The 27,431-nt window shown below is 46.4% G+C and overlaps 1 protein-coding gene across 1 annotated transcript in view; it reads right to left on the bottom strand.

The window, feature by feature from the left end:
* Positions 1 to 27,431, bottom strand: part of dcc (DCC netrin 1 receptor) — a 600,603-nt gene that overhangs the window by 183,084 nt on the left and 390,088 nt on the right. Inside the window, exon 11 of the mRNA XM_036936778.1 lies at positions 8,613 to 8,751. Within this exon, the coding sequence (XP_036792673.1) occupies positions 8,613 to 8,751 (139 nt within the window). The remainder of the gene's footprint in view (positions 1 to 8,612; positions 8,752 to 27,431) is intronic.

Genomic DNA, 27,431 nt, shown 5'->3' with positions numbered 1-27,431 from the left:
GAACGGTCTTTGTTTCTGGTCATTTTGAGCCTGTAATCGAACCCACAAATGCCGATGTATGAAAAGTTAAAATTATGACAAATTAGGCACATTTGGGCAGTATTGACACAACATTTTTAACAGAAATGCAATGGTTAATTAGATCAGTCTAAAACGTTGCACATACAGTGCTGCGTCTAGTGACCAAAATCTAAATTGCACCTGGGCTGGAATAATACATTATGGCATTTCTCGTGCATTTAAAAAATGATTGTATCAAAAAATACAAAATAACGTTTGATTTTTTCTTTGTATTATCTTTTACCAGATTTATTGTGTTATATTCTACATTCCTTTCACATTTCCACAAACTCCCAAGTGTTTCCTTTTAAATGGTACTACTGCATGTCCTTGCTTCAGTTCCTGAGGTACAGGCAGTTAGAATTGGGTGTCATTTTAGGCAAAAATTGAAAAAATCCTTAAGAGGTTTAAAGAGGTTTTAAAAAAAAATCATTGTTCGAAAATTGAGCCAAAGCGATTGAGAAAAACTGTAAATAAAATAAGTCTGTTATTCCACTGTAGAGCACTGAACATGAATCATCAAATTGAACCCCATTTAAGTAATTGAAGTACATATCCTGTAGAAAAGGTAAACGGTTGAATCAGTCAGAGGAAGGAAGGAAGGAAACAGAGCTCTTCTTCTTTGACTAGGTACGGATGAAGTGGCTGTGTCCCAAGTTGCACTACGTTTGACCAGGGCCCATATGCCTGTATTCAAAAGTAGTGCACTATATAGGGAAAAGGGATTTGGGACAAATCCCTAATCAGATATCATTGAGAACAAAGGAAATGGTGGCATTAAAGAGACTCCACCAGCCTTATCTATGACAGGTCCTTTCCAGCCCGGCCAATGGGCATGCAGGATGGAAACGACCCTTTTAGAATCTTTAGAATGACCTGATTAATTAACATGAATGACGTGTAACAAGACTGACCTTTTTATAGAACTCATCCATCATGACAGCATTCTATACACTCAGAGGAAGAGGCCACTGGAGACCACCATCCTTTAAACAGCTATTATTATAGAGGGGATGGGGGGGGGTCATGAAAATAACTGCCATCACCTGCTATAGGGGGTTACGACAAGAAACATTACACATATATTTTGAAACTGCTTCTGGTTTTGTGAATCATGATGATGTTAAAGGGACAGTATGATATTCGGTGAAGGTGGCGTACCCATAGTCGTTGCAGTCATTGCGCTAACGCTAGTTAGCATTGGCTCGCAAAACTATCTCTAACTTCCTTCATACAGAAGGATTAGTGTCACAGTGGGTCCGTCTCTACAGCGTGCTCTGTCTCGTAGAAGGGGAGAGCGGGAAGTCGTCTGTTTTATGACGGCCGTAAATATCAAAAGTCCTTTCCCCACTCTGCCAAGATGAACGTTGAGATTCCCGTTGTTACCACATTGCACAGTAACTTGAAGGTCACAACGTTTTTTCTAACGTAACAATATTTCTGTGTTCCAACCAGTTGGTCCGTGGGTATTTAAATAATAATCATGTCCAACATTTACTGCATGGTGATATCATTAAAGATGTTATAACGGAAACATTGTAACTTTAAGAGCTTTCACAATGTATCAGATTTACATCTAAATGTTGTGGAATGTATATGATTAAATATGAAACTATTTGTGAGAAGATGTAATGTGATGTTGGCCTTCTAAACAAGATACTTGTTTAGATATAACACTTTTACTAGTCAGTGGACGAGCCCCGTGAGCCCAGACATCAGGCGTCATGGAACCGCACTCCAAGGAGATGGCTCCTGACAAAATGTTCATTTAGATCAGAAAACATGAAGCGGTAGCTACATGTTGAAATGGTTGGCAACTCTCAAAGGTCAAAAACGCAGGGACTTGAGATCATACTTTGAATTGGCTGGAACTCAAAATTTCAAAAGAGAAGAAGTACTACTCGATGACAAAGAGACCCAGGGTAAGCAGGATGTCTCGAATGGTTAAGAAATCTGCAAACTAGAGTGAATTATTCAGGCTGCAGCTTAAACACATCTGTTCTAAGAACATTTACGAACAGTACTCTGAAGTATCCATATATAACAACTAAAACCACGAAAGACCAGAGACTCTCTGATGATATTATCCAGCAGACGAACCCGGCGATCGCAGAGAGGGACAACAAAAGACTACACTCATAAAGATGCAAAATGCTATTTCTTTTCGAATGAGCGGCTGTTCACGTAAAAACTATTAGCATTTAATGAGTGCAGTTATCAACTGTATTACAGTGAATCTTCTCTGAGTTTCCCGCTCTTGAACAGTCCCCGCCCCTTTCCTTTGTCTACCAAGGAGTCATATCGGCCAACTAGGGACTTTTCTATCATGTCAGTAAACAATGTATGACCTATAGTGTGTGTGTGTGTGTGTGTGTGTGTGTGTGTGTTTATGTAATTCTGTGATTTATTTAAGTTAGTTAGTACATAAATAATTAAGCCAATTTGTATATCACTGATGCATGATCTATGTTAGGGTCCGTGCAGATATCCAAGGGTTTGTGACATTCATAATATGACTGATTCAGTAATAATACATCAATAAGTGACTGTAATCGATAAGATATGAAAATATCGGAAGAGTTAATTCGTGAAATAAATACTCTTTGAACATTTTCCCGTGGTGCCCCGACTTTCTATTTAATTAAAGTAAACGTGATTAGTTTAATCGAATTACTAAATTACACATAGAGAATTGATTTGATAATATAAAGTCTTCCACATTTAACGATATTCAACGCTATGACAATACTAATATACTAATACTAATACTAATACTAATACTGTCCTCAGAGACATTCAACCGTTATCCACGAGTTCATCTGACTAATTAAGCCAGAATGTCCCTATAAACAAGAAGTACTATAGCCATTTCAAGTGTCAATTATTTTAACCCAGTTATTATTTTTTTTATTGTTATCAGTGACAGCTAGATACTATCAAATATAGGATTTACAAAACAGTTTTTTTTTGCAGCTCATACAATTGACTGGAGAGGTGTAGTGAGCCTGGTTCTGGCAGTACACAGTCCACAGGTGGTGTTGGGTACTAAGGAGGTTGGTGTCATGGCATGGCATGTGTGAGGCCAGCCGGGTAGGGGTACGTTGGGACCGAACTACCAGAATGGCTTTGGGCCGTGGTGGACGAGTGACTGGCGTGTGGACTGGCGGCATGTAGGAGGCGAAAGGTCATTAATTACCTTGGAGAGAGAAAGGAGAAGCCAGCCGGCAGTAAATAGAGAAAGAGAAGTGGCTGCAGCCGGCCCGGTGGATTCATTACGACAGCATTAATTAAGCAGGAGGTAGAAAAAGGCAGCTCTTGGGGCTCATTTGAAACATTCAGCAAGCCACAGCTAATGGGATCTGACTGAAGATACTTGACTGCAGCCCTCTTAACCCTCTCAGCTCTGCAATGAAGGTAATACGATGAGACAATCAGGACCTATAAGAGAGTCCTCGGGGCTGGGAGGAGCTGAGAAGAGCTGGGAGGGATTAAGACGGACTGGAAGAAGCTGGGAGGGGCTGAGAGGAGCTGGTAGAGACTGAGAGGAGCTGGGAGAGGCTGAGAGGAGCTGGGAGAGGCTGAGAGAAGCTGGGAGAGGTTGAGAGGAGCTGGGAGGAAAAGGAGACCCTAAGGGTCCTTTTGGCACCTTGCTCTGAACGGAGAGTGACCGAGAGAGAGAGAGAGAGAAATATATGGAGAGAGATAGAGAGAGAGATATGGAGAGAGAGATGGAGAGAGAGATAAGAGAGCGGAGTGGGCTAGGCTCTGATCTCAGGATGGGGTTGGAGAAAGAAGAAGATATGGATTAGAGTGGAGTCTAGTGGGATAGGTTCTGATCTCAGTGACAGAGAGATGGGGATGGAGAGAGAGAGAGGAAGAGATGGATTAGAGATGGAGTTTAGTGGGATAGGTTCTGATCTCAGTGACAGAGAGATGGGGATGGAGAGAGAGAGAGAGGAAGAGATGGATTAGAGATGGAGTTTAGTGGGATAGGTTCTGATCTCAGTGACAGAGAGATGGGGATGGAGAGAGAGAGAGGAAGAGATGGATTAGAGATGGAGTTTAGTGGGATAGGTTCTGATCTCAGTGACAGAGAGATGGGGATGGAGAGAGAGAGAGGAAGAGATGGATTAGAGGGGAGTCTAGTGGGATAGGTTCTGTTCTCAGTGACAGAGAGATGGGGATGGAGAGAGAGAGAGGAAGAGATCGATTAGAGGGGAGTCTAGTGGGATAGGTTCTGATCTCAGTGACAGAGAGATGGATCTCTGCTCCTCAGCCTGCCTTCCCCCAATCCCTGCCCCTCTCAGCCTGCCCCCCCTCCCCCTGATCCCTGCCTCTCTCAGCCTGCACCCCCCCCCCCATCCCTGCTCCTCTCAGACTGCCCCCCCCCTCCCCCTGATCCCTGCCCCTCTCAGCCTGCCCCCCCCCCGATCCCTGCCCCTCTCAGCCTGCCCCCCCCTCCCCCTGATCCCTGCCCCTCTCAGCCTGCACCCACCCCATCCCTGCCCCTCTCAGCCTGCCCCCCCCTCCCCCTGATCCCTGCCCCTCTCAGCCTGCCCCCCCCCGATCCCTGCCCCTCTCAGCCTGCCCCCCCCCCCCCCCCCCCCGATCCCTGCTCCTCTCAGCCTGCCTTTGATACCCTTAGTAGTAGGCCTACATGACAAATAAAGTGAAAAGCCTGCCAGAGCGGCTTGCAGGTTGCATTCCTATCTCCACGACAGACAACAGACAACACATCAGTGGGCTGCATTGTAAATGCTTCAAGCTGGAAAGGGTTCATAAAAGGCCTCTTCAATCCAGGAGAATTACCGCAGAGCACAGTCATAATCCCAGGGTTAACAGTTAACAGTTAAATCAATAGCTTGATGTTAGACAGCCAATCCCAGTTAATTAATTAGGACCAATTGAAAATCTAGATAGACTATCTGAACGACCCAAGATATGAAGACTAAAGGCTGGTTTATACTACGGGTGTGTTCGTAAATTCTTTCTGGAGTGCCTGAGTGAGCTAAGAGTGTGCTCTGGGCGTCCGTAAACTCAGAGCGTTGTAAGATTGTCCGTTCTGACCTAACAGCAGTCAAGCACCCAAGTTAACTGGCTAACTTTCTAGCTACTTCCAGACACAAGTGAAAGAAAAACTCACTGACCATTTTACTTGCCCTAGCAGAGCTGGTTAGGCTGTTTGCATGTTTGCAATACTTATTTTCCACCATAATTTGCAAATAAATTCATTAAAAATCCTACAATGTGATTTTCTGGATTTTTTTTCTCATTTTGTCTGTCATAGTTGAAGTGTACCTATGATGAAAATTACAGGCCTCTCTCATCTTTTTAAGTGGGAGAACTTGCACAATTGGTGGCTGACTAAATACTTGTTTTACCCCACTGTACAAGGATAGATGCTTCTCCCTCTCTGTCATGGATGCCATGATTGCCCTTAGTTTGAAGATGTAATCCAGAGACAGGCGTTTTATACAACATGTGTGTGTTCTCTTTTTGACTCGGTCTGCATATTTGCAATCAAATGCCAGAACCTTCTCCATCTCCTTAGCTATCATAATTCCACTGATTTCAAAACTCGGTCCTCCAGAAATTGTGTACGGTATACCACCGAAGCATAGCAGCTTCCAGTTTTAGATCCAATTAAAGGTGAGGTCCAGTAGCCCAGCGTAGCGTCCAGTTTTAGATCCAATTAAAGGTGAGGTTCAGTAGCCCAGCGTAGTGTCCAGCTTTTGATCCAATTAAAGCTGCATGAAGCCGAACAAACTCCACTAGCAACTTTCTATCATAGCCCACGACTTCTTTCCCGGGAGAAGCAGCAAAGAGGGAACTACAGCAACGTCTGATTCCAGTCAGTCGAAGACTAGGATCCAAATCAGAGACAACATGAAAGCCATAACGAAAGACGAAAATGAAACAAAACAAAATAGTTTATATATACAGAGAGAGAGAGAGAGAGAGAGAGAGAGAGAGAGAGAGAGAGAGAAAGAGAGAGAGAGAGAGAGAGACAGAGAGAGAGAGAGAGAGAGAGAGAGAGAGAGAGAGAGAGAGAGAGAGAGAGAGAGAGAGACAGAGAGAGAGAGAGAGAGAGAGGGAGAGAGACAGAGAGAGAGAGAGAGAGAGAGAGAGGGAGAGAGACAGAGACAGAGAGAGAGAGAGAGAGAGAGAGAGAGAGGGAGAGAGACAGAGAGAGAGAGAGAGAGAGAGAGAGAGTGAGAGGGAGAGGGAGAGAGACAGAGAGAGAGAGAGAGAGAGAGAGAGAGAGAGAGAGAGAGAGAGAGAGAGAGAGAGAGAGAGAGAGTGAGAGGGAGAGGGAGAGAGACAGAGAGAGAGAGAGAGAGAGAGAGAGAGAGAGAGACAGAGAGAGAGAGAGACAGAGAGAGAGAGAGACAGAGAGAGAGAGAGAGAGAGAGAGAGTGAGAGTGAGAGAGAGAGACAAGAAATCTTGGAAAGAAACCTCTTGTCACCAACAGGAGGATCGGTTTAGCTGCACGGTACACATACTGTATGATGAAACAGAAGTCAGTTTGAGTAGATCTAACAGGAATCGCAACAGAGCAGGTTCTTGTAGCTATCAAACGTCTCAGAGGTGTACTGATCCCTCCTCTCGTTTAATTTTATTCAGTACGATTTACAAGCCAAAACTGATCCTAGATCAGCACTCCTACTCTCAGACACTTAATACATACAGCCTCAGGTCCTGTACATTATTAGGTCTCCTCTCTGCAGGCAGGTACCTGCTGAACATGTTCCTGGGAGGCAGCCAATAGCCATTCTAGTAATTACATTTCTATGGGGGAATACATCCCCTCTGGTTGAGGAATACAGACCCTCTGGTTGGAGAATACAGCCCCTCTGGTTGGAGAACACAGCCCCTCTGGTTGGAGAACACAGCCCCTCTGGTTGGAGAACACAGCCCCTCTGGTTGGAGAACACAGCCCCTCTGGTTGGAGAATACAGCCCCTCTGGTTCTGTTTTCTAGAGGATGGGGCCCCTATCTACAGGTAATGTAGTGTAGACTGTTCTCTGGAGGATGGGGTCTCTATCTACAGGTAATGTAGTGCAGACTGTTTTCTAGAGGATGGGTCTCCTATCTACAGGTAATGTAGTGCAGACTGTTTTCTAGAGGATGGGTCTCCTATCTACAGGTAATGTAGTGCAGACTGTTTTCTAGAGGATGGGTCTCCTATCTACAGGTAATGTAGTGCAGACTGTTTTCTAGAGGATGGGTCTCCTATCTACAGGTAATGTAGTGCAGACTGTTTTCTAGAGGATGGGTCTCCTATCTACAGGTAATGTAGTGCAGACTGTTTTCTAGAGGATGGGGCCTCTATCTGCAGGCAGATACTGTATGAAATGTTCCTGGGGAGGCGGCCAATGGAACGAGTGGGTAGGCAATGTTCTAAAGGGAGCCATCCAATGGAACGAGAGCTGCTGCTGTGGTCCCAGGGGACTGTCTTTGTGACTAACTGAATCTGCAGTTTGAGGGGCTGTGGGTAGGTCCCAAATGGCACCCCGTTCTCCACGTAGAGCATTACTATTTAACAGAGCCCTATGGGCCTTGGTCAAACGTAGTGCACTACACAGGGAATAGGGAGCCATTTGGCAGGCAGTCCTGATTCTTTAAGAGCACTGGAGCAGTGCTAGCTAATCAGACCGTTCCAACGCGGTGCCATGCCCCTCCCCCTCCCTCCCTCTCCCTCCCTGTCACTCACTCCCTCCCTCTTTCATGGCGGTGCCATGTGGCTCCCTCCCCCACCCTCCCTCCCTCGCTCCCTCTCGCTCCCTCCCTCCCTCTCCCTCGCTCCCTCCCTCCCTCCCTCCCTCGCTCCCTCGCTCCCTCTCGCTCGCTCGCTCGCTCCCTCCCTCGCTCCCTCCCTCGCTCCCTTGCTCCCTCTCGCTTCCTCCCTCCCTCCCTCGCTAACTCTCACTCCCTCCCTCCCTCCCTCGCTCCCTCTCGCTCCCTCGCTCCCTCCCTCGCTCCCTCCCTCCCTCCCTCTCGCTCCCTCCCTCCCTCTTTCATGACGGTGCCATGTGGGCTATCAGAGTTGAGTGACACCGCGAGAAATGGATTAACAAGAAAATAGACTGTACGAATGCACACACCGATCCTGTTCAAAATGGCACCCTAATTCCCTACATAGTGCTTTCAGCCTGGTCAATAGTAGTGCACTATACAGGGAATGGGGTGTCCTTTGGGACGAATACACTGACTCGTAACTTGCAGGTAGCTCATGTGTGTCAAACGCAATGAGATATTAGTTTAATAAAGGATAAACTGTGTCATTAATTCTTAATTAAGTTTCATTCATTATGTAGCTGTTTATCCCACTGCAATCAGAAGTGAAAGGCATGAAAGTCACAGTGTGACTTTCAGTAAACACACAGGCAACCCAGCAGGGGTCTATTCATGAGGCACAAAACGGAAGAAAAAAGACTGAAACGGGGAGAGTCTTCCTGAACTTGTCCAATAAGAACCACTGAGTCAGGTCAGGGAAACAATGACAGTGAGTGTTAAGCACACAGTAATCTGATGAGAGTGAGTGTAGTACCATCAGAAAGCGTGGTGATGCTCATGTCCTCTGTGCTGATCCCAGGGCCGTAGCGGTTCAACGCCAGAACACATAACGAGTACTCTGTGAACTTCTGAAGTCCCTCCATCTTATAACTCTGCCCATTCACCTCCACACTCTGAAAGAGAGAGAGAGAGAGAGAGAGAGAGAGAGAGAGAGAGGGAGAGAGAGGAGAGACAGAGAGGAGAGAGAGAGAGAGAGAGAGAGAGAGAGAGAGAGAGAGAGAGACAGTGAGAGAGAGAGAGAGAGAGAGAGAGAAGAGACAGATAGAGAGAGAGAGAGAGAGAGAGAGAGAGAGAGAGAGAGAGAGAGAGGAGAGACAGATAGAGAGAGAGAGAGAGAGAGAGGGGAGAGAGACAGAGAGGACAGAGAGAGAGAGAGAGAGAGAAAGTGAAATACCACAGTGTGCCATCACAGCAGCAAGATTTGTGACCTGTTGCCACAAGAAAAGGGCAACCAGTGAAGAACAAACACCATTGTAAATACAACCCATATTTATGCTTATTTATTTTCCCTTGTGTACTTTAACCATTTGTACATTGTTACAACACTGTGTATATATATATATATATATATAATCTGACATTTGTAATGTCTTTACTGTTTTGAAACTTCTGTATGTGTAATGTTTACTGTTAATTTGTATTGTTTATTTCACTTTTGTATATTATCTGCCTCACTTGCTTTGGCAATGTTAACACATGAGAGAACACATACCTCTTCACAATAACGACCTGAAAGCATGTAGTGCATAGCAAATTATTTCAACAGCAAATGAATGATCAGAAAACACATTAGCCATTCACAACAGCCAGAAAAATGTCTAATATCAAGTAGCTCACGTAAGTATTTATTCAGGACAGAGGATGACTCATTAAACATTCGGTGCCTCATACTGTATAGCCACATTAAAGATACCCTAGGCCTTTCCTCCTTTCTCATATAGGCACATAACAAGAGTTATGAATAAAAAAATACGTAATATCATCTCATGTGATTGTTAGTAGAAAAGCTGTCAGAAAGAATGTTTCATTTCAGCCGGAGAGGGAGGGTGAGAGAGAGAGAGAGAGAGGGAGCGAGAAAGAGAGAGGGAGGAGGGAGGGAGAGAGAGAGAGGGAGGAGGGAGCGAGAGGGAGGGAGAGAGAGAGAGAGGAGGGAGCGAGAGGGAGGGAGAGAGAGAGAGAGAGAGAGGGAGGAGAGAGCGAGAAGGAGGGAGAGAGAGAGAGAGGGAGGAGGGAGCGAGAGAGAGAGAAGAAGGAGGGAGCAAGAGGGAGGGAGCGAGGGGGAGGAGGGAGCGAAAGGGAGGGAGCGAGAGGGAGGGAGAGAGAGGGAGGAGGGAGGAGGGAGCGAGAGGGAGCGAGAGGGAGGAGGGAAGAGGGAGCGAGAGGGATGGAGGAGGGAGCGATGGAAGGAGGATGAAAGGAGGCAGGGAAGGAGAGAGAAGGGAGGGAGGGAGAGAGGAGGAGGGAGGAAGAGAGATGGGGAGACTGATGGAAGAGAGAGATGGAAGGAAGGAGGGGGGAGAGGAAGGGGGAGATAGGGAGGGAGGGAGAGGGGGAGAGAGAGAGTGGGAGGAAGGTAGAAGGAGGGAGGTAGTGGGAGAAAGTGAAGGAGAGGCAGAGCGAGAGAGAGAGAGAGAGAGAGGCACTGTCATAGTGAAAATGTAAACTTGGCAGAAGAAAACCTATTTTAAAACACTATTTTTGACCTACCAGTTTCCCTATCAAATCTAAAAAATGAAGATGAGGAACCTAAGAAAATTAACAACATAAACCATTTTATTCGTATTTACAAATGGTTTGTTATTAAGGCACATGAAAGTTCACATGTGGACATCCTGACGGGGAGTGAAGGTAGGAAACAACACCTTCACTTCGCTGATCCTCAACACTGGGGCCCCACAAGGGTGCGTGCTCAGCCCCCTCCTGTACTCCCTGTTCGCCCATGACTGCGTGGCCACGCACGCCTCCAACTCAATCATCAAGTTTGCAGACGACACAAAAGTAGCGGTTACCAACAATGACGAGACAGCCTACAGGGAGGAGGTGAGTGCCCTTGGAGTGTGGTGTCAGGAAAACAACCTCTCACTCAAATTCAACAAAACAAAGAAGACCCCCTATCCACATCGATGGGACAGCAGTGGAGAAGGTGGAACGTTTTATGTTCCTCTGCACATCACAGACAAACTGAAATGGTCCACCCACACAGACAGTGTGTGAAGAAGACAGAACAGTGCCTCTTCAACCTCAGGAGGCTGAAGACATTTGACTTGTCACCTAAAACCCTCACAAACTTTTACAGATGCAAAATTTAGAGCATCCTGTTGGGCTGCATCACCGCCTGGTAAGGCAACTGTACCGACCACAACCGCAAGGCTCTCCAGAGGGTGGTGCAGTCTGCAAAAGGCACCACCGGGGGCAAACTACCTGCCCTCCAGGACACCTACACCACCCGATGTCACAGGAAGGCCATAAAGATCATCAAGGACAACAACAACCCGAGCCACTGCCTGTTCACCACACATCCAGAATGTGAGGTCAATACAGGTGCATCAAAGCGGGGACCGAGAGACTGAAAAATAGCTTCTATGTCAAGGACATTAGACTGTTAATAATGCCACTTTAATAATGTCTACATATCTGTCACGTTCTGACCTTTATTTCCATTGTTTTGGCATTATTTAGTATGGTCAGGGCGTGAGTTGGGGTGGGCAGTCTATGTTTGTTTTTCTATGATTTTGGGATTTGTATGTTTCGGCCTAGTATGGTTCTCAATCAGAGGCAGGTGTCATTAGTTGTCTCTGATTGAGAATCATACTTAGGTAGCCTGGGTTGCACTGTTTGTTTGTGGGTGATTGTCTATGTTGATGGCTTGTTTCAGCACAGGTCTCGTTTAGCTTCACGGTCGTTATTTTGTTTATTGTTTTTGTATAGTGTGTTTCAGTGTTCAGTGTTTTATTTATTAAATTTCATCATGAACACATACCACGCCGCATATTGGTCCTCCGATCCTTCTCGCCTCTCCTCTTCAGATGAAGAGGAGGACGGCCGTGACAATATCATTACTCATCCCACATACTGTATTTTTCTACCATCGATTGCATCTTGCCAATGCCACTCGGTCATCTATATATTTATATTTATATATTCTTATTCATATATTGTTATTCCATTCCTCTACTTAGATGTGTGTGTATTAGGCAGTTGTTGTGGAATTGTTAGATTACTTGTTAGATATTACTGCACTGTCAGAACTAGAAGCACAAGCATTTCGCTACACTCACAATAACATCTGCTAACCATGCGTATGTGACCAATAACATCTGCTAACCATGCGTATGTGACCAATAACATCTGCTAACCATGCTTATGTGACCAATAACATCTGCTAACCATGCGTATGTGACCAATAACATCTGCTAACCATGCGTATGTGACCAATAACATCTGCTAACCATGCGTATGTGACCAATAAAATTTGATTTGATTTGATTATGTGTTCGAGAAGGCATTTCTTACATTCAAAGGGTTCTCCTGTGAAGACATGACAAGCGACATGTGTCTAGTTTCCTGAATCGGGTCACAAATGGTTTGATGAAGAAAGCATCAACTTAAGAAAGGAATAGAATAACTTATCCAACCAAAAAAATAGAGACCCAGAATGTCACGTTCGTTATAATGATGAGACCAAGGCATGGTATCCGTACATTCTAATTTATTTAAATAATGAACACTGAACAAACTAACAAACTAACAAAACGAATAGCGTGAAGCAAACGAGTGCTGACAGGCAACTACACACAGACATACAAAAACCCCTAGACCTACAAAACCATAGACCTAGAAAACCCCTAGACCTACAAAAACCCCTAGACCTACAAAAACCCCTAGACCTACAAAACCCCTAGACCTACAAAAACCCCTAGACCTACAAAACCCCTAGACCTAAAAAACCCCTAGACCTACAAAACCCCTAGACCTACAAAACCCCTAGACCTACAAAACCCCTAGACCTACAAAACCACTAGACCTACAAAACCCCTAGACCTACAAAACCCCTAGACCTACAAAACCCTAAACCTACAAAACCCTAAACCTACAAAACCCCTAGACCTACAAAACCCCTAGACCTACAAAACCCCTAGACCTACAAAACCACTAGACCTACAAAACCACTAGACCTACAAAACCCCTAGACCTACAAAACCCTAAACCTACAAAACCCCTAGACCTACAAAACCCCTAGACCTAGAAAACCCCTAGACCTAGAAAACCCCTAGACCTACAAAACCCCTAGACCTACAAAACCCCTAGACCTACAAAACCCCTAGACAATATAAAACCCCTAGACCTACAAAACCCCTTGACAATATAAAACCACTAGACCTACAAAACCCCTAGACCTACAAAACCCCTAGACCTACAAAACCCATAGACCTACAAAACTCTAAACCTACAAAAACCCTAGACCTACAAAACCCCTAGACCTACAAAACCCTAGACCTACAAAAACTCTAGACCTACAAAACCCCTAGACCTACAAAACCCCTAGACCTACAAAAACTCTAGACATACAAAACCCCTAGACAATATAAAACCTAGCGTACCCACCGTAGTCACACCCTGACCTAAACCAAAATAAGGTCAGGGCGTTTACCCAGAAAACCTGAGCCTACGCCTTCAGTATGGTGAATCACTAAAACAATACAGAATTACACTACGGAACAATAAGGAAAGGCAGGTCATTAAAAAAAACATACAACATTATGAGATCCATGTACACAAACAACACCTTAAAAAACCCACACATTCCCACACAAATTAAGATCTGACTAAAAATATACCCTGCCTCATTGAACCCATTGCCCTTTACGGTTGTGAGGTCTGGGGTCCGCTCACCAACCAAGACTTCACAAAATGGGACAAACACCAAATTGAGACTCTGCACGCAGAATTTCGAAAAACTATCCTTAGTGTACAACGTAGAACACCAAATAATGCATGCAGAGCAGAATTAGGCCGATACCCACTAATTATCAAAATCCAGAAAAGAGCTGTTATATTCCACAACCACCTAAAAGGAAGTGATTCCCAAACATTCCATAACAAATCCATCACCCACAGAGAGATGAACCTGGAGAAGAGTCCCCTAAGCAAGATGTTCACAAACACAAATAGACCCCTCAGAACCCCAGGACAGCAACACAATTAGACCCAACCAAATCATGAGAAAACAAAAAGAGAATTACTTGACACATTGGAAAGAAACAACAGAGCAAACTAGAATGCTATTTGGCCCTAAACAGAGAGTACACAGCGGCAGAATACCTGACCACTGTGACTGACCCAAACTTAAGGAAAGCGTTGACTATGTACAGACACAGTGAGCATAGCCTTGCTATTGAGAAAGGCTGCCGTAGGCAGACCTGACTCTCAAGAGAAGACAGGCTATGTGCACACTGCCCACAAAATGAGGTGGAAACTGAGCTGCCATTCCTAACCTCCTGCCAAATGTATGACCATATTAGAGAGACATATTTCCCTCAGATTATACAGATCCACAAAGAATTTGAAAAAACAGATTTTCATAAACTCCCATATCTACTGGGTGAAATTCCACAGTGTGCCATCACAGCAGCAATATGTGTGACCTGTTACCACAAGAAAAGGGCAACCAGTGAAGAACACACACCATTGTAAATACAACCCATATTTATGTTTTGTTTATGATCTTTTTCACTTGCTTTGGCAAAGTAAACATAATGTTTCCCATGCCAATAAAGCCCCTTAAATGTGAATTGAACTGAGAAAGAGAGAGAGAGAGATAGAGACTGTCTCCTCCTGGGATTTGTATTTATTAAGGATCCCCATTAGCAGCACCTAATCTTCCTGGGGTTTATTAAGTATCCCGATTAGCAGCAGCTACTCTTCCTGGGGTTTATTAAGTATCCCGATTTGCAGCAGCTACTCTTCCTGGGGTTTATTAAGTATCCCGATTAGCACCAGCTACTCTTCCTGGGGTTTATTAAGGATCTCGATTAGCACCAGCTACTCTTTCTGGGGTTTATTAAGGTTCCCGATTAGCAGCAGCTACTCTTCCTGGGGTTTATTAAGGATCCCGATTAGCAGCAGCTACTCTTCCTGGGGTTTATTAAGGTTCCCGATTAGCAGCAGCTACTCTTCCTTGGGTTTATTAAGGATCCCGATTAGCAGCAGCTACTCTTCCTGGGGTTTATTAAGGATCCCGATTAGCAGCAGCTACTATTCCTGGGGTTTATTAAGGTTCCCGATTAGCAGCAGCCGTCCCTCCTGGGGTCCGAACACATTAAGGAACAGTACATTACCACATAAAACAAAAGATAAAACAGTACATCCTATAACATCATTACACCACTACATATCTACAATAGAAAATGTATAACACCACCATAAAATAATATTACAACGTATGTGTTTGTAGAGTACGTGTGGCTGTCTCTTCACAAACACAGTCACTGTCCCCTTCACAGTCACAGTCACTGTTCCATAAGGTGTACTTTTTTAAAAGTCTGATTCTACTGTTTGCATCAGTTACCTGATGTGGAATACCATGTAGTCATGACTCTATGAAGTACTGTGCGCCTCCCATAGTCTGTTCTGGACTTGGTGATTGTGAAGGTAGAGCAGCACTTTATTACAGACAGACCTGTTATTTTCAATGACGGCCTAGGAACAGTGGGTTAACTGCCTTGTTCAGGGGCAGAACTTGTCAACTCGAGGATTTGAACTTGCAACCTTCCGGTTACTAGTCTAACGCTCTAACCACTAGGCTACCCTGACGCCCCTGTTGTATCAATATATTTTGACCCTGACAGTTTACAACCCAGGCAGTTTAGTCTCCTCAACTTGTTCAATTTCCACATAATTCATTACAAGATTTAGTTGAGGTTCATGGTTTAGTGAATGATTTGTCCCAAATAAAATGCTTTTAGTTTTAGAAATATTTAGGACAAACTTATTCCTTGCCACCCATTCTGAAACTAACTGCAGCTCTTTGTTAAGTGTGGCAGTGATTTCAGTCATTGTGGCAGCTGACGTGTATAGTGTTGAGTCATCCGCATACATAGACACTCTGGCTTTACTCAAAGCGAAATGACTTTAGCTTCCCTCCAGGCCTGAGGGCACACACCTTCTAGTAAGCTTAAATTGAAAATATGGTAAATAGGAGTGGCAATATCGTCCGCTATTATCTTCAGTAATTTTCCATCCAAGTTGTCAGACCCCGGTGCTTTTTCATTGTTGATAGACAACAATAATTTTTTTCACTTCTTCCGTACGGAATTCAAAATTGCAATGGTTGTCTTTCGTAATTTGGTCAGATATACTTTGGATGTATAGTGTCAGTGTTTGTTGCTGGCAAATCATTAAAGTAGTTGGCAACGTCAGTGGGTTTTGTGATGAATGAGCCGTCTGATTCAATGAATGACGGAGCAGAGTTTGCCTTTTTGCCCAGAATTTCATTTAAGGTGCTCCAAAGCTTTCTACCATCACTCTTTATATCATTTATCTTTGTTTCATAGTACAGTTTCTTATTCTTTTTTATTTAGTTTTTATTTATTATTTAGTTGCCACGTTCTGACCTTAGTTCTTTTGTTATGTCTTTGTTTTAGTATGGTCAGGGCGTGAGTTGGGGTGGGTAGTCTGTGTTTGTTTTAGTATGGTCAGGGCGTGAGTTGGGGTGGGTAGTCTGTTTGTTTTAGTATGATCAGGGGGTGAGTTGGGGTGGGTAGTCTGTGGTTGTTTTAGTATGGTCAGGGCGTGAGTTGGGGTGGGTAGTCTGGTTGTTTTAGTATGGTCAGGGCGTGAGTTGGGGTGGGTAGTCTGTGTTTGTTTTAGTATGGTCAGGGCGTGAGTTGGGGTGGGTGGTCTGGTTGTTTTAGTATGGTCAGGGCGTGAGTTGGGGTGGGTAGTCTGTGTTTGTTTTAGTATGGTCAGGGCGTGAGTTGGGGTGGGTAGTCTGGTTGTTTTAGTATGGTCAGGGCGTGAGTTGGGGTGGGTAGTCTGTTTGTTTTAGTATGGTCAGGGCGTGAGTTGGGGTGGGTGGTCTGTTTGTTTTAGTATGGTCAGGGCGTGAGTTGGGGTGGGTGGTCTGTTTGTTTTAGTATGGTCAGGGCGTGAGTTGGGGTGGGTAGTCTGTTTGTTTTAGTATGATCAGGGGGTGAGTTGGGGTGGGTAGTCTATGTTTGTTTTAGTATGGTCAGGGCGTGAGTTGGGGTGGGTAGTCTATGTTTGTTTTAGTATGGTCAGGGCGTGAGTTGGGGTGGGTAGTCTGTTTGTTTTAGTATGGTCAGGGCGTGAGTTGGGGTGGGTAGTCTATGGTTGTTTTAGTATGGTCAGGGGGTGAGTTGGGGTGGGCAGTCTATGGTTGTTTTAGTATGGTCAGGGCGTGAGTTGGGGTGGGTAGTCTATGGTTGTTTTAGTATGGTCAGGGCGTGAGTTGGGGTGGGTAGTCTATGGTTGTTTTAGTATGGTCAGGGCGTGAGTTGGGGTGGGTAGTCTATGTTTGTTTTAGTATGGTCAGGGCGTGAGTTGGGGTGGGTAGTCTGTTTGTTTTAGTATGGTCAGGGCGTGAGTTGGGGTGGGTAGTCTGTTTGTTTTAGTATGGTCAGGGCGTGAGTTGGGGTGGGTAGTCTGTTTGTTTTAGTATGGTCAGGGCGTGAGTTGGGGTGGGTAGTCTGTTTGTTTTAGTATGGTCAGGGCGTGAGTTGGGGTGGGTAGTCTGTTTGTTTTAGTATGATCAGGGGGTGAGTTGGGGTGGGTAGTCTGTTTGTTTTAGTATGGTCAGGGCGTGAGTTGGGGTGGGTAGTCTGTTTGTTTTAGTATGGTCAGGGCGTGAGTTGGGGTGGGTAGTCTGTTTGTTTTAGTATGATCAGGGGGTGAGTTGGGGTGGGTAGTCTGTTTGTTTTAGTATGGTCAGGGCGTGAGTTGGGGTGGGTAGTCTGTTTGTTTTAGTATGGTCAGGGCGTGAGTTGGGGTGGGTAGTCTGTTTGTTTTAGTATGGTCAGGGCGTGAGTTGGGGTGGGTAGTCTGTTTGTTTTAGTATGGTCAGGGCGTGAGTTGGGGTGGGTGGTCTGTTTGTTTTAGTATGGTCAGGGCGTGAGTTGGGGTGGGTAGTCTGTGTTTGTTTTAGTATGGTCAGGGCGTGAGTTGGGGTGGGTAGTCTGGTTGTTTTAGTATGGTCAGGGCGTGAGTTGGGGTGGGTAGTCTGTTTGTTTTAGTATGGTCAGGGCGTGAGTTGGGGTGGGTGGTCTGTTTGTTTTAGTATGGTCAGGGCGTGAGTTGGGGTGGGTGGTCTGTTTGTTTTAGTATGGTCAGGGCGTGAGTTGGGGTGGGTAGTCTGTTTGTTTTAGTATGATCAGGGGGTGAGTTGGGGTGGGTAGTCTATGTTTGTTTTAGTATGGTCAGGGCGTGAGTTGGGGTGGGTAGTCTATGTTTGTTTTAGTATGGTCAGGGCGTGAGTTGGGGTGGGTAGTCTGTTTGTTTTAGTATGGTCAGGGCGTGAGTTGGGGTGGGTAGTCTATGGTTGTTTTAGTATGGTCAGGGGGTGAGTTGGGGTGGGTAGTCTATGGTTGTTTTAGTATGGTCAGGGCGTGAGTTGGGGTGGGTAGTCTATGGTTGTTTTAGTATGGTCAGGGCGTGAGTTGGGGTGGGTAGTCTATGTTTGTTTTAGTATGGTCAGGGCGTGAGTTGGGGTGGGTAGTCTGTTTGTTTTAGTATGGTCAGGGCGTGAGTTGGGGTGGGTAGTCTGTTTGTTTTAGTATGGTCAGGGCGTGAGTTGGGGTGGGTAGTCTGTGTTTGTTTTAGTATGGTCAGGGCGTGAGTTGGGGTGGGTAGTCTGTTTGTTTTAGTATGGTCAGGGCGTGAGTTGGGGTGGGTAGTCTGTTTGTTTTAGTATGGTCAGGGCGTGAGTTGGGGTGGGTAGTCTGTTTGTTTTAGTATGATCAGGGGGTGAGTTGGGGTGGGTAGTCTGTTTGTTTTAGTATGGTCAGGGCGTGAGTTGGGGTGGGTAGTCTGTTTGTTTTAGTATGGTCAGGGCGTGAGTTGGGGTGGGTAGTCTGTTTGTTTTAGTATGATCAGGGGGTGAGTTGGGGTGGGTAGTCTGTTTGTTTTAGTATGGTCAGGGCGTGAGTTGGGGTGGGTAGTCTGTTTGTTTTAGTATGGTCAGGGCGTGAGTTGGGGTGGGTAGTCTGTTTGTTTTAGTATGGTCAGGGCGTGAGTTGGGGTGGGTAGTCTGTTTGTTTTAGTATGGTCAGGGCTTGAGTTGGGGTGGGTGGTCTGTTTGTTTTAGTATGGTCAGGGCGTGAGTTGGGGTGGGTGGTCTGTTTGTTTTAGTATGGTCAGGGCGTGAGTTGGGGTGGGTAGTCTGTTTGTTTTAGTATGGTCAGGGCGTGAGTTGGGGTGGGTAGTCTGTTTGTTTTAGTATGGTCAGGGCGTGAGTTGGGGTGGGTAGTCTATGTTTGTTTTAGTATGGTCAGGGCGTGAGTTGGGGTGGGTAGTCTATGTTTGTTTTAGTATGGTCAGGGCGTGAGTTGGGTGGGTTGTCTATGTTAGTTTTAGTATGGTCAGGGCGTGAGTTGGGTGGGTAGTCTATGTTTGTTTTAGTATGGTCAAGGAGTGAGTTGGGTGGGTTGTCTATGTTAGTTTTAGTATGGTCAGGGCGTGAGTTGGGGTGGGTAGTCTATGTTTGTTTTAGTATGGTCAGGGCGTGAGTTGGGTGGGTAGTCTATGTTTGTTTTAGTATGGTCAGGGCGTGAGTTGGGGTGGGTAGTCTATGTTTGTTTTAGTATGGTCAGGGCGTGAGTTGGGTGGGTAGTCTATGTTTGTTTTAGTATGGTCAGGGCGTGAGTTGGGGTGGGTAGTCTATGTTTGTTTTAGTATGGTCAGGGCGTGAGTTGGGGTGGGTAGTCTATGTTTGTTTTAGTATGGTCAGGGCGTGAGTTGGGTGGGTTGTCTATGTTAGTTTTAGTATGGTCAGGGCGTGAGTTGGGTGGGTAGTCTATGTTTGTTTTAGTATGGTCAAGGAGTGAGTTGGGTGGGTTGTCTATGTTAGTTTTAGTATGGTCAGGGCGTGAGTTGGGGTGGGTAGTCTATGTTTGTTTTAGTATGGTCAGGGCGTGAGTTGGGTGGGTAGTCTATGTTTGTTTTAGTATGGTCAGGGCGTGAGTTGGGGTGGGTAGTCTATGTTTGTTTTAGTATGGTCAGGGCGTGAGTTGGGTGGGTAGTCTATGTTTGTTTTAGTATGGTCAGGGCGTGAGTTGGGGTGGGTAGTCTATGTTTGTTTTAGTATGGTCAGGGCGTGAGTTGGTGTGGGTAGTCTATGTTTGTTTTAGTATGATCAGGGGGTGAGTTGGGGTGGGTAGTCTATGTTTGTTTTAGTATGGTCAGGGCGTGAGTTGGGGTGGGCGGTCAGTTTGTTTTAGTATGGTCAAGGCGTGAGTTGGGGTGGGTAGTCTATGTTTGTTTTAGTATGGTCAGGGCGTGAGTTGGGGTGGGTGGTCTGTTTGTTTTAGTATGGTCAGGGCGTGAGTTGGGGTGGGTGGTCTGTTTGTTTTAGTATGGTCAGGGCGTGAGTTGGGGTGGGTGGTCTGTTTGTTTTAGTATGGTCAGGGCGTGAGTTGGGGTGGGTAGTCTGTTTGTTTTAGTATGGTCAGGGCGTGAGTTGGGGTGGGTAGTCTGTTTGTTTTAGTATGGTCAGGGCGTGAGTTGGGGTGGGTAGTCTGTTTGTTTTAGTATGGTCAGGGCGTGAGTTGGGGTGGGCGGTCTGTTTGTTTTAGTATGGTCAAGGCGTGAGTTGGGGTGGGTAGTCTATGTTTGTTTTAGTATGGTCAGGGCGTGAGTTGGGGTGGGTGGTCTGTTTGTTTTAGTATGGTCAGGGCGTGAGTTGGGGTGGGTGGTCTGTTTGTTTTAGTATGGTCAGGGCGTGAGTTGGGGTGGGTGGTCTGTTTGTTTTAGTATGGTCAGGGCGTGAGTTGGGGTGGGTAGTCTGTTTGTTTTAGTATGGTCAGGGCGTGAGTTGGGGTGGGTAGTCTGTTTGTTTTAGTATGGTCAGGGCGTGAGTTGGGGTGGGTAGTCTGTTTGTTTTAGTATGGTCAGGGCGTGAGTTGGGGTGGGTAGTCTGTTTGTTTTAGTATGGTCAGGGCGTGAGTTGGTGTGGGTAGTCTATGTTTGTTTTAGTATGGTCAGGGCGTGAGTTGGGGTGGGTAGTCTGTGTGTTTTAGTATGGTCAGGGCGTGAGTTGGGGTGGGTAGTCTGTTTGTTTTAGTATGGTCAGGGAGTGAGTTGGGTGGGTTGTCTATGTTAGTTTTAGTATGGTCAGGGCGTGAGTTGGGTGGGTAGTCTATGTTTGTTTTAGTATGGTCAGGGCGTGAGTGGGGGTGGGTAGTCTATGTTTGTTTTAGTATGGTCAGGGCGTGAGTTGGGGTGGGTAGTCTATGTTTGTTTTAGTATGGTCAGGGCGTGAGTTGGGGTGGGTAGTCTATGTTTGTTTTAGTATGGTCAGGGCGTGAGTTGGGGTGGGTAGTCTATGTTTGTTTTAGTATGGTCAGGGCGTGAGTTGGGGTGGGTAGTCTATGTTTGTTTTAGTATGGTCAGGGCGTGAGTTGGGTGGGTTGTCTATGTTAGTTTTAGTATGGTCAGGGCGTGAGTTGGGTGGGTAGTCTATGTTTGTTTTAGTATGGTCAGGGCGTGAGTTGGGGTGGGTGGTCTGTTTGTTTTAGTATGGTCAGGGCGTGAGTTGGGGTGGGTAGTCTGTTTGTTTTAGTATGGTCAGGGCGTGAGTTGGGGTGGGTAGTCTATGTTTGTTTTAGTATGGTCAGGGCGTGAGTTGGGGTGGGTAGTCTATGTTTGTTTTAGTATGGTCAGGGCGTGAGTTGGGGTGGGTGGTCTATGTTTGTTTTAGTATGGTCAGGGCGTGAGTTGGGTGGGTAGTCTATGTTTGTTTTAGTATGGTCAGGGCGTGAGTTGGGGTGGGTAGTCTATGTTTGTTTTAGTATGGTCAGGGCGTGAGTTGGGGTGGGCAGTCTATGTTTGTTTTAGTATGGTCAGGGCGTGAGTTGGGGTGGGCAGTCTATGTTTGTTTTAGTATGATCAGGGGGTGAGTTGGGGTGGGCAGTCTATGTTTGTTTTAGTATGATCAGGGGGTGAGTTGGGTGGGCAGTCTGTGTGTGTTTTAGTATGGTCAGGGCGTGAGTTGGGGTGGGCAGTCTATGTGTGTTTTAGTATGATCAGGGGGTGAGTTGGGTGGGCAGTCTGTGTGTGTTTTAGTATGGTCAGGGCGTGAGTTGGGGTGGGCAGTCTATGTGTGTTTTAGTATGGTCAGGGCGTGAGTTGGGGTGGGCAGTCTATGTTTGTTTTAGTATGGTCAGGGCGTGAGTTGGGGTGGGCAGTCTATGTTTGTTTTAGTATGATCAGGGGGTGAGTTGGGTGGGCAGTCTGTGTGTGTTTTAGTATGGTCAGGGCGTGAGTTGGGGTGGGCAGTCTATGTGTGTTTTAGTATGATCAGGGGGTGAGTTGGGGTGGGCAGTCTATGTTTGTTTTAGTATGGTCAGGGCGTGAGTTGGGGTGGGTAGTCTGGTTGTTTTAGTATGGTCAGGGGGTGAGTTGGGGTGGGTAGTCTATGTTTGTTTTAGTATGGTCAGGGCGTGAGTTGGGGTGGGTAGTCTGGTTGTTTTAGTATGGTCAGGGGGTGAGTTGGGGTGGGTAGTCTATGTTTGTTTTAGTATGGTCAGGGCGTGAGTTGGGGTGGGTAGTCTGTTTGTTTTAGTATGGTCAGGGCGTGAGTTGGGGTGGGTAGTCTGGTTGTTTTAGTATGGTCAGGGCGTGAGTTGGGGTGGGTAGTCTATGTTTGTTTTAGTATGGTCAGGGCGTGAGTTGGGGTGGGTAGTCTATGTTTGTTTTAGTATGGTCAGGGGGTGAGTTGGGGTGGGCAGTCTATGTTTGTTTTAGTATGGTCAGGGCGTGAGTTTGGGTGGGTAGTCTGGTTGTTTTAGTATGGTCAGGGCGTGAGTTGGGGTGGGTAGTCTATGTTTGTTTTAGTATGGTCAGGGCGTGAGTTGGGGTGGGTAGTCTATGTTTGTTTTAGTATGGTCAGGGCGTGAGTTGGGGTGGGTAGTCTATGTTTGTTTTAGTATGGTCAGGGCGTGAGTTGGGGTGGGTAGTCTATGTTTGTTTTAGTATGGTCAGGGCGTGAGTTGGGTGGGTTGTCTATGTTAGTTTTAGTATGGTCAGGGCGTGAGTTGGGTGGGTAGTGTATGTTTGTTTTAGTATGGTCAGGGCGTGAGTTGGGGTGGGTGGTCTGTTTGTTTTAGTATGGTCAGGGCGTGAGTTGGGGTGGGTAGTCTGTTTGTTTTAGTATGGTCAGGGCGTGAGTTGGGGTGGGTAGTCTATGTTTGTTTTAGTATGGTCAGGGCGTGAGTTGGGGTGGGTAGTCTATGTTTGTTTTAGTATGGTCAGGGCGTGAGTTGGGGTGGGTGGTCTATGTTTGTTTTAGTATGGTCAGGGCGTGAGTTGGGTGGGTAGTCTATGTTTCTTTTAGTATGGTGGGTAGTCTATGTTTGTTTTAGTATGGTCAGGGCGTGAGTTGGGGTGGGTAGTCTATGTTTGTTTTAGTATGGTCAGGGCGTGAGTTGGGGTGGGCAGTCTATGTTTGTTTTAGTATGATCAGGGGGTTAGTTGGGTGGGCAGTCTGTGTGTGTTTTAGTATGGTCAGGGCGTGAGTTGGGGTGGGCAGTCTATGTGTGTTTTAGTATGATCAGGGGGTGAGTTGGGTGGGCAGTCTGTGTGTGTTTTAGTATGGTCAGGGCGTGAGTTGGGGTGGGCAGTCTATGTGTGTTTTAGTATGGTCAGGGCGTGAGTTGGGGTGGGCAGTCTATGTTTGTTTTAGTATGGTCAGGGCGTGAGTTGGGGTGGGCAGTCTATGTTTGTTTTAGTATGATCAGGGGGTGAGTTGGGTGGGCAGTCTGTGTGTGTTTTAGTATGGTCAGGGCGTGAGTTGGGGTGGGCAGTCTATGTGTGTTTTAGTATGATCAGGGGGTGAGTTGGGGTGGGCAGTCTATGTTTGTTTTAGTATGGTCAGGGCGTGAGTTGGGGTGGGTAGTCTGGTTGTTTTAGTATGGTCAGGGCGTGAGTTGGGGTGGGTAGTCTATGTTTGTTTTAGTATGGTCAGGGCGTGAGTTGGGGTGGGTAGTCTGTTTGTTTTAGTATGGTCAGGGCGTGAGTTGGGGTGGGTAGTCTGGTTGTTTTAGTATGGTCAGGGCGTGAGTTGGGGTGGGTAGTCTATGTTTGTTTTAGTATGGTCAGGGCGTGAGTTGGGGTGGGTAGTCTGTTTGTTTTAGTATGGTCAGGGCGTGAGTTGGGGTGGGTAGTCTGGTTGTTTTAGTATGGTCAGGGCGTGAGTTGGGGTGGGTAGTCTGTTTGTTTTAGTATGGTCAGGGCGTGAGTTGGGGTGGGTAGTCTGGTTGTTTTAGTATGGTCAGGGCGTGAGTTGGGGTGGGTAGTCTGTTTGTTTTAGTATGGTCAGGGCGTGAGTTGGGGTGGGTAGTCTGGTTGTTTTAGTATGGTCAGGGCGTGAGTTGGGGTGGGTAGTCTGGTTGTTTTAGTATGGTCAGGGCGTGAGTTGGGGTGGGTAGTCTGTTTGTTTTAGTATGGTCAGGGCGTGAGTTGGGGTGGGTAGTCTGTTTGTTTTAGTATGGTCAGGGCGTGAGTTGGGGTGGGTAGTCTGTTTGTTTTAGTATGGTCAGGGCGTGAGTTGGTGTGGGTAGTCTATGTTTGTTTTAGTATGGTCAGGGCGTGAGTTGGGGTGGGTAGTCTGGTTGTTTTAGTATGGTCAGGGCGTGAGTTGGGGTGGGTAGTCTGGTTGTTTTAGTATGGTCAGGGCGTGAGTTGGGGTGGGTAGTCTGGTTGTTTTAGTATGGTCAGGGCGTGAGTTGGGGTGGGTAGTCTGGTTGTTTTAGTATGGTCAGGGCGTGAGTTGGGGTGGGTAGTCTGGTTGTTTTAGTATGGTCAGGGCGTGAGTTGGGGTGGGTAGTCTATGGTTGTTTTAGTATGGTCAGGGCGTGAGTTGGGGTGGGTAGTCTGGTTTTTTTAGTATGGTCAGGGCGTGAGTTGGGGTGGGTGGTCTGTTTGTTTTAGTATGGTCAGGGCGTGAGTTGGGGTGGGTAGTCTGTTTGTTTTAGTATGATCAGGGGGTGAGTTGGGGTGGGTAGTCTATGTTTGTTTTAGTATGGTCAGGGCGTGAGTTGGGGTGGGTAGTCTATGTTTGTTTTAGTATGGTCAGGGCGTGAGTTGGGGTGGGTAGTCTGTTTGTTTTAGTATGGTCAGGGCGTGAGTTGGGGTGGGTAGTCTATGGTTGTTTTAGTATGGTCAGGGGGTGAGTTGGGGTGGGTAGTCTATGGTTGTTTTAGTATGGTCAGGGCGTGAGTTGGGGTGGGTAGTCTATGTTTGTTTTAGTATGGTCAGGGCGTGAGTTGGGGTGGGTAGTCTGTTTGTTTTAGTATGGTCAGGGCGTGAGTTGGGGTGGGTAGTCTGTTTGTTTTAGTATGGTCAGGGCGTGAGTTGGGGTGGGTAGTCTGTGTTTGTTTTAGTATGGTCAGGGCGTGAGTTGGGGTGGGTAGTCTGTTTGTTTTAGTATGATCAGGGGGTGAGTTGGGGTGGGTAGTCTGTTTGTTTTAGTATGGTCAGGGCGTGAGTTGGGGTGGGTAGTCTGTTTGTTTTAGTATGGTCAGGGCGTGAGTTGGGGTGGGTAGTCTGTTTGTTTTAGTATGGTCAGGGCGTGAGTTGGGGTGGGTAGTCTGTTTGTTTTAGTATGGTCAGGGCGTGAGTTGGGGTGGGTGGTCTGTTTGTTTTAGTATGGTCAGGGCGTGAGTTGGGGTGGGTGGTCTGTTTGTTTTAGTATGGTCAGGGCGTGAGTTGGGGTGGGTAGTCTGTTTGTTTTAGTATGGTCAGGGCGTGAGTTGGGGTGGGTAGTCTGTTTGTTTTAGTATGGTCAGGGCGTGAGTTGGGGTGGGTAGTCTATGTTTGTTTTAGTATGGTCAGGGCGTGAGTTGGGGTGGGTAGTCTATGTTTGTTTTAGTATGGTCAGGGCGTGAGTTGGGTGGGTTGTCTATGTTAGTTTTAGTATGGTCAGGGCGTGAGTTGGGTGGGTAGTCTATGTTTGTTTTAGTATGGTCAAGGAGTGAGTTGGGTGGGTTGTCTATGTTAGTTTTAGTATGGTCAGGGCGTGAGTTGGGGTGGGTAGTCTATGTTTGTTTTAGTATGGTCAGGGCGTGAGTTGGGTGGGTAGTCTATGTTTGTTTTAGTATGGTCAGGGCGTGAGTTGGGGTGGGTAGTCTATGTTTGTTTTAGTATGGTCAGGGCGTGAGTTGGGTGGGTAGTCTATGTTTGTTTTAGTATGGTCAGGGCGTGAGTTGGGGTGGGTAGTCTGTTTGTTTTAGTATGGTCAGGGCGTGAGTTGGGGTGGGTAGTCTGTTTGTTTTAGTATGGTCAGGGCGTGAGTTGGGGTGGGTAGTCTGTTTGTTTTAGTATGGTCAGGGCGTGAGTTGGGGTGGGTGGTCTGTTTGTTTTAGTATGGTCAGGGCGTGAGTTGGGGTGGGTGGTCTGTTTGTTTTAGTATGGTCAGGGCGTGAGTTGGGGTGGGTAGTCTGTTTGTTTTAGTATGGTCAGGGCGTGAGTTGGGGTGGGTAGTCTGTTTGTTTTAGTATGGTCAGGGCGTGAGTTGGGGTGGGTAGTCTATGTTTGTTTTAGTATGGTCAGGGCGTGAGTTGGGGTGGGTAGTCTATGTTTGTTTTAGTATGGTCAGGGCGTGAGTTGGGTGGGTTGTCTATGTTAGTTTTAGTATGGTCAGGGCGTGAGTTGGGTGGGTAGTCTATGTTTGTTTTAGTATGGTCAAGGAGTGAGTTGGGTGGGTTGTCTATGTTAGTTTTAGTATGGTCAGGGCGTGAGTTGGGGTGGGTAGTCTATGTTTGTTTTAGTATGGTCAGGGCGTGAGTTGGGTGGGTAGTCTATGTTTGTTTTAGTATGGTCAGGGCGTGAGTTGGGGTGGGTAGTCTATGTTTGTTTTAGTATGGTCAGGGCGTGAGTTGGGTGGGTAGTCTATGTTTGTTTTAGTATGGTCAGGGCGTGAGTTGGGTGGGTAGTCTGTTTGTTTTAGTATGGTCAGGGCGTGAGTTGGGGTGGGTAGTCTGTTTGTTTTAGTATGGTCAGGGCGTGAGTTGGGGTGGGTAGTCTGTTTGTTTTAGTATGGTCAGGGCGTGAGTTGGTGTGGGTAGTCTATGTTTGTTTTAGTATGGTCAGGGCGTGAGTTGGGGTGGGTAGTCTATGTTTGTTTTAGTATGGTCAGGGCGTGAGTTGGGTGGGTAGTCTATGTTTGTTTTAGTATGGTCAGGGCGTGAGTTGGGGTGGGTAGTCTATGTTTGTTTTAGTATGGTCAGGGCGTGAGTTGGTGTGGGTAGTCTATGTTTGTTTTAGTATGATCAGGGGGTGAGTTGGGGTGGGTAGTCTATGTTTGTTTTAGTATGGTCAGGGCGTGAGTTGGGGTGGGCGGTCTGTTTGTTTTAGTATGGTCAGGGCGTGAGTTGGGGTGGGTAGTCTATGTTTGTTTTAGTATGGTCAGGGCGTGAGTTGGGGTGGGTAGTCTGTTTGTTTTAGTATGGTCAGGGCGTGAGTTGGGGTGGGTGGTCTGTTTGTTTTAGTATGGTCAGGGCGTGAGTTGGGGTGGGTGGTCTGTTTGTTTTAGTATGGTCAGGGCGTGAGTTGGGGCGGGTGG

Source organism: Oncorhynchus mykiss, chromosome 12, assembly GCF_013265735.2.
Source record: "Oncorhynchus mykiss isolate Arlee chromosome 12, USDA_OmykA_1.1, whole genome shotgun sequence".
Taxonomy (NCBI): Eukaryota; Metazoa; Chordata; class Actinopteri; order Salmoniformes; family Salmonidae; genus Oncorhynchus; species Oncorhynchus mykiss.
The sequence above is the reverse complement of the archived record's forward strand: the minus strand, read 5'-3'. Positions and strand labels throughout refer to the sequence as shown.